The sequence below is a fragment of the Hippocampus comes genome, unplaced genomic scaffold (assembly GCF_001891065.2).
Source record: "Hippocampus comes isolate QL1 unplaced genomic scaffold, H_comes_QL1_v1.1 scaffold382, whole genome shotgun sequence".
Classification (NCBI taxonomy): Eukaryota; Metazoa; Chordata; class Actinopteri; order Syngnathiformes; family Syngnathidae; genus Hippocampus; species Hippocampus comes.
Window position 1 is genome coordinate 144,847 of NW_017805156.1, and position 9,426 is coordinate 154,272.

At 46.5% G+C, this 9,426-nt stretch overlaps 3 protein-coding genes and 1 long non-coding RNA gene across 7 annotated transcripts in view; 1 reads left to right on the forward strand and 3 right to left on the reverse strand.

Annotated features, from left to right (window-relative positions):
• Positions 1-1,645: 1,645 nt before the first annotated feature.
• Positions 1,646-9,426, reverse strand: part of LOC109515087 (uncharacterized) — an 11,739-nt gene continuing 3,958 nt past the window's right edge. For both annotated transcript variants that reach the window (XR_002168105.1, XR_002168106.1), the window contains exon 2: positions 1,646-1,965. This is a non-coding gene — a long non-coding RNA (uncharacterized LOC109515087). The remainder of the gene's footprint in view (positions 1,966-9,426) is intronic.
• Positions 1,649-6,309, reverse strand: tmem102 (transmembrane protein 102). 3 transcript variants are annotated; one of them, XM_019868664.1, is made up of 6 exons: positions 6,206-6,309; positions 4,957-5,168; positions 4,500-4,838; positions 4,207-4,400; positions 3,906-4,118; positions 1,649-3,390 (listed from the first exon to the last, which is right to left on the reverse strand). In XM_019868664.1, the coding sequence occupies exons 2-6, from the start codon at positions 5,156-5,158 to the stop codon at positions 2,797-2,799; spliced, it is 1,542 nt and encodes a 513-aa protein (XP_019724223.1). In that variant the 5' UTR covers positions 5,159-5,168; positions 6,206-6,309; the 3' UTR covers positions 1,649-2,796. The 3 variants fall into 3 exon arrangements, with proteins under 3 accessions (XP_019724223.1, XP_019724221.1, XP_019724222.1); XM_019868662.1 differs by having other exon boundaries at positions 6,161-6,273; XM_019868663.1 differs by having other exon boundaries at positions 6,137-6,243.
• On the reverse strand, positions 7,500-8,678 carry tmem256 (transmembrane protein 256). The gene is made up of 4 exons (XM_019868665.1): positions 8,377-8,678; positions 8,258-8,295; positions 8,077-8,157; positions 7,500-7,742 (listed from the first exon to the last, which is right to left on the reverse strand). The coding sequence occupies exons 1-4, from the start codon at positions 8,510-8,512 to the stop codon at positions 7,599-7,601; spliced, it is 399 nt and encodes a 132-aa protein (XP_019724224.1). The 5' UTR covers positions 8,513-8,678; the 3' UTR covers positions 7,500-7,598.
• Positions 8,960-9,426, forward strand: part of nlgn2a (neuroligin 2a) — a 79,114-nt gene continuing 78,647 nt past the window's right edge. The window contains exon 1 of the mRNA XM_019868658.1: positions 8,960-9,140. The gene's annotated coding sequence lies outside the window, so the exon portion shown is untranslated. The remainder of the gene's footprint in view (positions 9,141-9,426) is intronic.

Here is a 9,426-nt window from a genome sequence, read left to right on the forward strand (position 1 = left end):
CCTGCTCGCCTCTTCATCACATCGACGACACTACATTCATCCCTAGGCTATTTGGTGGTGGTGTTCTTCCACACCAAACCCATCCAAAAACAAACACCGTCAACAACCAGAGCTTCTTCATTAATGCAGTCGGAAACTGAGATGCGGTAACGTACTCAGTGACATGCATCCGAGTACGATCCGGTTTCAGCCTGGCCGTGTTCTGAGCGTCTCATACGCAGGCTTATGTTACGGGAAGGATTCCTCAAAAAAAAACAAAGGCTTCAAGCTGTTCTCTGATACTTGCAGTTAATTTAAATGTCAAACTAAACAAAATGACAATGACACACTGTGCGTTTAAAAACAACCACACAGAGTTTTGCCTTCACATTCGTGTAGCTTTATGCTAACCGCTAACAACCAATGCCGCTAAAAAAAACAATGCGAAACGCTCTAGAAAAGCTAATGAATAGCATCCCTGCGGCAGTATTTGTTCTCTGACTGAACACTAGCAGACAATGTTGCCATAAAAAATTCGGTTGAGATGAAAAAGGAAGGAAAGGAGTTTTGTAATGTCGATTATAGCGAGTCCTACGTACTAGCGTGGTGCCGTTGATAAGCTTGCTCCCGGTTTGCCTGGCAGTGTACTTTTTTTTTTTCTATGACGCTCTACTACCAAAATGGGAACACCGGATATGAATCCAACTTTACAATATTGCTCCGTTTCCCGATCAATACCTGAAAATGGGCCGCCTGAGGTACCTTTTCAAGGACAGATATTTGAGCACGGTGTAGCAACACATGTAGCCAGACAATATAACACAACTCATTGGCAGATATTCTTTATCCTTTGTGGAAAAATGACCTGTACTGCCCCCCGGTGGTCAAGGTGGGCACACCAGAAGGAGCAGGACAATATCGAGTGAATTGAAGCACATACAGTATATGTGGCCAAAAAAAGTGTATCAATTCTTGATTCTGTCAATACTGTCGCTTTTTACAAATTACAAAATGATGGTGTGTGCGCAAATGTTTGATTAATTTTTTTTTTTCCCAGGGCTAATCTTTTGATGCCATTCTACTCTGGTGCCATTTGGGTGGAAAGCAAGTTCATCTCCTTCTCGTTAGCTCTTTCGTTTCTCCCCCGCTCTTGACGTGTGCACTAAGCGTGGACGCTTTAGTATGCAGCTCCATCTGGCCCCAATCAGTTCCGAAGCCAGACGAATTTCACAGAGCTTGTCTTCGTCGGAACCTTTAAAGACCCGGAAGCGGCTTAATGCGCTTGTAAATGCTTTATGCCGATTTATTAGATCCCCGACTAAAATGGCTGGGGGCACATTTGAGGAGGGGTTATTTTTTTTTTCTATTATGAATGTGCAATTGGTATCTGGTGATGAGGTTGGGTGACCACTGGCGGGAAGAGCTCACAATTGTGCGCATGTAACACTTTCCAATTTAAGTCATCACTGTGGCTAAATACTTTTGAACAATTTGTGATATGTATTCCTAAATTTTGTTCTGGATTACCAATGCAAGTTGCGTTCCAACTGTCCCGGCGCTACAGGACATTGTGTAGTCTCGGGGTGCCCTCTATTGACTAGAATATGCGCTGCAGTTTTGCTCTTACCATGCCAGCTCAATAATCATAATCAATCATAACACTTGGTGCCTTGTGACTCAAAAGGTCGTCATTTATTGAATGCTAGAAGCTCAAACTGAACAATTGAAAGCCCTCAGAATCAAGTGATAATAAATACGCGAAATCAGTCATCAGTCAAAATGAGAACAATCACAATTAGCACTTAAGTATCTGGAGATATTGAAAACAAATGTTTTGATTTCAGCAGCGCGAGTCTAAAAAGCAGCAAGATGACAAAAGAAAACAGTGCCGAGTATATTCTGCACTATTTAGTCTTTTTGCGTTTTTTTACTTTTAAACGCACCGCAGTCAACATTCTGCACACTTTGGTAGTCACTTCAGCTTCACTACACACACACACGCACACACACACGCACGCACGCACGCACGCACGCGCGCGCACGCGCACGCGCACACACACACACACACACACACACACACAAAAGAGTGTAGCTTCAACAATTCAGCAGTAAACACATCCAACTTGTAGAGAAAACAGCAGCTTTGCTCCAAGAACACATTCAGTCACTTTGCATGTAAACTTGGCCGGCTTGTGCCTTTCATCACCACATATGAGATAAAGCCATTTAAGAGAAAGTCTTAACCTAAGACTGGATGAGTCAAGACCCTAATTTGAGAGAAATATTTGTCTCTCTTTTGTTTTTGAAATCAGCGATTGCAATGGCCGCTTCCTGTGTGTGTTTGTGTGTGTTTCTCTTTGGTACATTCCGTTGTCCGCTGAAGCTAGGGAAGAGCTCCCATTTCGCAATGTAAGGATTCTCGGTACCTGAGAAACAACGACCAAAAGTGAAACATGGGTGGGCGTTAGCGAGAAGAGATGCGGAAGGTCTCTTCCCTAATGTTACATTCAGTTCCATCATCCTCACGCCGTTCTTGCTTTCTGATTGTGAACGTCACACACTGATCATGACATTGAAAAACGATCAAGAAAAATCCGCAAGGGGGGGATGTTGCAGCCTCTTTTTTGGAGTGTGTGAAATGTGATGAGCCTGAGGCGTACATCGACATCGTGTTCGCGCCTTCACTTGATGAAAGCCAGCCCTCACCAGTGTACGCCCGTCGGAGCTCGTTAGGAGTCGGCGATCTCCTCGGCAACAGCCCGGTGACGTCCAGCCCCGTTGACCATATTTCGGCTTCTTCCTCCATCTTCAAACGCGTCAGTAGAATTTGTCATCAATGCGGAAGTGCGGCCGGGTGACGTCGTCCGGGTTGAGGAAGACCGAGATGGATTTTCCGGGGTTCTCGGTGACCAGCTGCTGGAGACGCTGGGCCAGCTTATCCTCGGAAGGCGAGATGATGCCGTTGACGGGGTGATGCCCCGGCGAGCCGTTGACGCTGCTCGCCAGCTCCTTCTTCAGCTGGCCCGCCTGCTGGGCTTGGTCCAGAGCGGCCCGCAGGTGCTCGCTGGGATCGGAGCGCACGTGCGCTAGTTTGCGGGCCACGAGCAAAGCCTGGCCGTCCGTCAGGTGCTCCAGCATGTTGCACTGCGGCAGGAAGTAGTTTGGGCAGTTTTTACCCAGGATGCAATGCGCCAGGTCATCCAAGAGACCCAGGAAGAGACGGCCGGGGTTGTCCGAGTCGGGGCAGGACAGGTAGGCGGCGGGAAGTCGATCGCAAGCCCAAAAGAGAAGCGTGCGCAGGTGGTAGAGGCTGAGGCCCGTGCGGGGACGAGCCAGGATACGAGACAACACCGCCTTGGCGGCTTGGAAAGCCTGCGCCATGGGGAACGGGATGCATTTCTTCAACTGGACCTGGTTTACAACACACAAGGCTCCTTTTTACCCTTATGGCCGGTTTTGACATTTCACAGCAATACAAAGACCTCAAATGTCATTCTTTCAATCCTGGTGGGTTAAGGCGCCTTTGGATGCAATAAATCCTTGTTGTGGAAACTAAAATCTAGTTTCCGTGACTACCGTGATTCTTTTTCTTGACAAAGAACTTCTGCCAGTAGTACAAGGATTTACAGTCCCGATATTTATTTATTTTGCATTTTCAAAATTAAATTTATTCGGTGTAACAAATGTTTAGATGTGTAGAAACCATTTGTGGGAGGGTCTGAAAAATTGCAAAAAAAAAAAAAAAAAAAATCTACTGCGTAGAAATTCACCTATCGTGGGTGGTTCTGGACTGTGTCACCCACGAAAATTGATGGAACACTGTACCCGATACCTTAAAATAAGGCTAGTTTCGGCTTGAGATATCAGGTATCGCGACTCAGCCATCCTTCGATGCCATGTTGGGCAAGAACAATCAAGAAAAGTACCTCGCTGCGGGAGAAGGCGAGTCGCCACTCCCTGTCGGGTCTCCCGCCCAGTGGCGAGCAGCTGGGCAGCAGGTAGAAGCCCGATATGGCCTCCTCCTCCGTGATTTTCCCATCCCAGAAGTGATTCGCCGTCAGCCAGCCTTGAGCCACGGCAGGCCAACCCCGAAACGACACCACGGGCAGAAGGTCGTACAGCACCCTGCTGGAGCCCGCCTGCAGGAGGACCAAGATTTGAAAATCACTCACTCAATTGAAGGAGCAGGACTTTGTTCCACAGACGCCCGAAAACGTCTGACTGTACCTGAAGGATGACGGTCGTGAGTGGCCCGTTCCTCTCCAGTCGCTCCGGGGTGGGAATGCCTCTCTGGGGGCTCCGGCGCAGCTCGTCCACTGCCTCGCTCACCACCCCCCAGAACCAGTCTGTCACCAGGGTGGGGGAGAAGTAGCACCCATCGAGGGACTGAGGGGAGTCTAGTGACGGAATAGAGCCTTTCCCTGGGCCGGCAAAGGGAAAAGGAAGGAGGGGCGAATGTTAAATTCCCTCACCGTAGCCATGGTCCAGCTGGGAAGACATCTCAAAGGACTTCTTTTTACCCATTTCTCCTTCTTCCTCCTCGTCTTCCTCAACAGGAAGTCCGCTCTCCTCCTGGCAGCAGATGCTCCAGCGGGACAGGATGTTGGAGTCGCACAGACGCAGGCTGAGCCACGAGTGGCACGGCGGCGAGTGTCTCATGTCCAAGGTGACGGGCTGATTGTGGTCGTGCAGCTTTAGGGCCGGCACCAGCAGGGTGAAGTCCAGGTCAAAGTCAGCACCTTTGGCGTAATTGCCCAAGTCCTCCGGATTCAGGTCCAAGACGCCCTCTTGGGCTCCTCCGGACAGCAGCAGGTACTCATTGGCCACCGGGAGGCGCTGATCCACCTTCTGGACTAAACCTGAAGAGAGAATGATTTTTTTTTTTTCCTCCAACTTCTCTGTGGTGCTGTTTTAGAAGCCTCAAGATTGATTGATTATCTGACACATCACGTGGATAATCAAATGGATTTGACGTACCTAACATGTTGAAAATGAAATCTTTTGCCGTGTGGACCTCCAAGGCGGTTTGGTCCCCGAAGCCGCCCTGCTCCAGTAGGACCAGCTCGGACACTTGAGTGGACAGCTGCTCCAGGGACGCGCCCGAGCGGAAGTCCACCTCGCAGAGTTTCTTGCCGGGCGCCAGGGAGCGAGGCGACACGGCACTCATCAGGGACTCCATGGAGACGGCTCTGGGGGTCAAAAAAATGTATTTTTATATATATATATATGTTAGAAATGATCATCCTTGTGCAACTTCAAATGAATAATTATTTTAATAAGTCAGTCTGTCGATTATTTGTTTTTTTTTAATTAATCAATGACTTGGATGATTTTTTAAAATTTATTTCCACCCCTTTATTTAAAAAAATGGAAAATATTTCAAATTCACAGTCAGAAAAGGCATAAATGTGAATTTATTGACTCGGCTACGAGATTAGTCCATAACATTTCACAAAAATAGGCCAAATTATTCATCACCCGACTAATACAAAAAAAAATCTTTTCAGAAAATTAATAAAAAGTAATCATGCTAAATATTGCACAATTCAATCATTGGTTCTCTGGTGCATTTCCGCGAGGTTGCACTGTGGGATATTTAGCATGTTGAAATGTAACGGTGATGCGTTTGCACATTAAAGCGTCCGTCATTATTTAATGTTATTACTAGTATTATTATTATTATAATTACGATTGAGTAGGCTGCCGTTCGTATTGAGTGGCATGACATCAATCTCCGTGAGCATCGTAACATTTGAGTGAGCTAACACGATGGAATGGAAGTTGAAAAAGACCGAAGTGCAACGTGAACAAGACTCGACTTGCAAACATAACACGGCCTTTGCACCTTCTTAACTTGCTAAATTAGCAAGATGGCTAAGCTAATCGCAGAGCTAATTAGCCCTCTTGGCATTAGTGCACTCCAGCTCATTTGGCGACTCGCTAATAGAGGCGGAATATGCGTGACATGTTTGATCAGAGAAATCACAGACTGTATTTCGGCTTGATCCTGAGCTGCTCATTTGTTTTATTTGCCAACTTAGCCACCTAGCATGCTAGCTAACTTGACAGGTGAGGGTGACACGGGTGGGGGCCATTAAGTGGGCACTGGAAACCCTCCAAGCCTCGCAATCACGCAAGAGCAAAACAAAATCGCAACCTAAAAGCTGGGAAAGAAGCACACCGGTCACACGGCAACTTCCTGGGCGTGGGGTGCTTCGTTGCCTGCCTTTCAGTCCGCCCTGGTCAGCTGTCATCTCCAACAGGTCCTCGATCAGCGCCGCCTGACCGGAAAACGGCGTCCTGCTCCCCGGGAGGATCCGCGGATTAAAAGCGGCGCAGGATGGTGGCACGCACGCACCCGAGCAAAGCTTCTGCTGCTACTGAGAACCGCGCTACGAGGGGCGAGGCGAGGATCACTTCGTGCATGTGCACGAATGCATGGGTTGGCTCCTACCACTACTGTACAAATGCATGCATGCATGCATACATACACACACACACACACACACACACACACACAAAGACAGAGAGTTTATGCCAGGATGGACAACTTTCATGATGGAAGGAGCAACATATTTGGATGACAAAATTTACCAGTTGAAAAATAAGAACACAATATGTGCATTTTGTAACATGTAACATGCCGAGGAGGAAACCAGCCCTGGTCAAGTTCTGTTGGGCAGCCGAAGGAGCAAAGACTTCTTGAGCTTCCACAAACAATTGTTTATCCTTTAAGAAATAACAAGTCACTCAGCTTTACCACAAGCTACTTAAGAGCACATCGGTACACCCGACTGAGTCCATGACAAAAAAAAGTACTACGGAAGTTTAAGGAAAAATGGTGACGACCAACTGACGCAACAAATCCAAGAGACGCTATCGCATGGCGTGATCCCGTACTACAATAACGGACTGCTACAGCCTGTGGGATCAGCTGAGTCACCATAGGCTGGAAACTCTGCACCCCAGAATCTCAATGACCTGAGGGCTGCCCTTCAAGAAGAGTGGGATGCCATTGCCATGCCTCAGCAGACAATAAGTCGACTTGTGAACAGCATGAGACGTCATTGTCAAGCTGTAATTGATGCTCGAGGGCGCATGCTGAGTTATTGAGACGTTGAAATGTTTTGTTGTGGTGTACCCACCATTGTTGTTAACTTTTGTTTCAGTGAATTGTTTGAAATGAAATCACCAGTGCATCTTTCTACGAAAATGGCCTACTTTCATGAAATGACATCACTGTAGCGTGAACTTTTTCCATTTTCCATAACTTTCACCTAAAAACCAAATATCCCAAACTATTTTTGAGTAGTCTGCCATTTGAGGGGCAAAGGGTTGCAGTATTTAGTGTGCAACTGGAAGATACTGCAAAATCCAGAGGTGCTCATGCGATATGAGGCTGCAAATGGCTCCCCTTGCACCTTATCTTGCCTCAACCACCTTGGAGGCGGGTAAAAAGGCTCACTTGAAATGTTGTGGAGCACTTCCAAACCTTTAGAAATTTAAATGAGCACATCCAGTTCAATCATTCCCACCAAGTTATATTTTTATTCCAAAAAGTAGATGAGCAAAGTCTATACAGGCATTATTACAACATAAACACACAAGCAAACAACAGGTCAGAGGATGAGCGCCAGCCAGCCCACGATCATCGCCATGCCTCCCACGGGGGCCACCTTGCGAAGACCGGGGTCCCCCGTCATGGCCTGGTGGTACAGCGATCCGCAGAACATTCCCATGCCGGCAATCAGAAGAGTGCCAGCCTGAGTTAAGATGGAGAGAGGAAACGTTAGAATGGCACAGATGAAAAGGGATGGTGACAGCTTGTCAGGAGAGCTCCCTCTTTGGCAATATTCATGTCCAGGGGCCCCTAAACACTTTCATATAAGCTCCTGGCTGAGTTTTTTTTTTTTTTGTGCAAAAACAAAACTTTTGGATGACGCCATTCGTTGCAACCCCCTGCTGAGAAGGCTGTCGCTTTATTCAAATTGAATCATTGCGAAGTACACCTGAATTTTCATCACCAACTTTGCACACAAGAGCCAAGAGCCATATTTCAAATAGACGTCTTATCAGTTTCTTGAAAAGCTCACTCACCACAGCAGGTTTGCTGGAGTGGGCGGCACCCAGCAGGGCCAGGCTGTGATAGAAATGGTACTTGTTGGCTGTTTCAAATAGCTGCATAAATACACAGGAGAGAGCGGTGAGACTAATTGTGTCTCGCTGAAAAAATAAAAATGACAAAACTCTTAATTGTGAATACAAGAACGCGTCATACCACTCTCTGGTAATCATCAGGGTCGCTGTGTTTGAAACCTGCAACGAGAAAGTGAAATATTATGAGATGCCAACACAGCAGAAAACAAGTTGCAGTACTGGATCATGGGGAATTCCTACCATGCGCCCCGTAAGCACCAAGTGCCACCGCTGAAGCCCCAGAAAGAGCAGCAAGCCGGCGGACTACTACAGCGGTCATGATCGCTTTACTGGGACCTCCACACCACCGGAAGACAGGCAAACATGTTGCCTTCATGTACTCCAGTTTTTTCGCTTCCAAGCCGGACGACCCCGTTGATGGCCGGATATTACTTACTATTTTGAACGTCACGTTTATATAACATATTGATAAAAGATGATATATACCTCACATACATGAAAACGTCCAAGAGTACTTTTTCACGTGACAAAAAGCGTAATTTCACAATGCCTTAGAACGCAACAGTACCACACATAAGTACTCACTTCCGCTTCCGGTATTCCAATGACGTACAGAAAGTGGCAAGCATACTGGACGATTCAAATCAGATGAATGTTTTAAACCCTGACCTGGCTTTTTATCGAGTGATTTAAGTATCACGCTTTACCAGTCAAATGCATCCTTTAGTGTGCTGGGGCCTACTTAAAATTACAGAAACAAAAAGTGCATGTCTTTTTTTCCCCCAATCCTTGAACACATTCTCAGTTGATCAGTGGTGATGAATGTTTTAAACCCTGACCTGGCGTTTTATCGAGTGATTTAAGTATTACTTTTTACGAGTCAAATGCATCCTTTAGTGTGCTGGGGCCTACTTAAAATTACAGAAACAAAAAGTGCATGTCTTTTTTTCCCCCAATCCTTGAACACATTCTCAGTTGATCAGTGGTTACATCAAAGGTTTCAGGTAAGTGTGACAATGTCTGTTGACTTTTTGGGAGGTTTTTTTGTTTTGTTTTTTTTAAGCCTGCTCATAGAATTTGGAAAAATAATAGGTCATTTTAGTACTGAATACAGTAGTTACATCCAAGTCAAAACTCCGGAACCCCTACAACGTGCGTGTCTAACATTAAACATCTTTCAATCTGATGTCACTCAACGAAAAGTAACCATTACCTGACCGAGATTGCGGGGGCGGGAGTTAGGGTGTGTGTGTGTGTGTGTGTGTGTGTGTGTGTGCGTGTGTGTGTGTG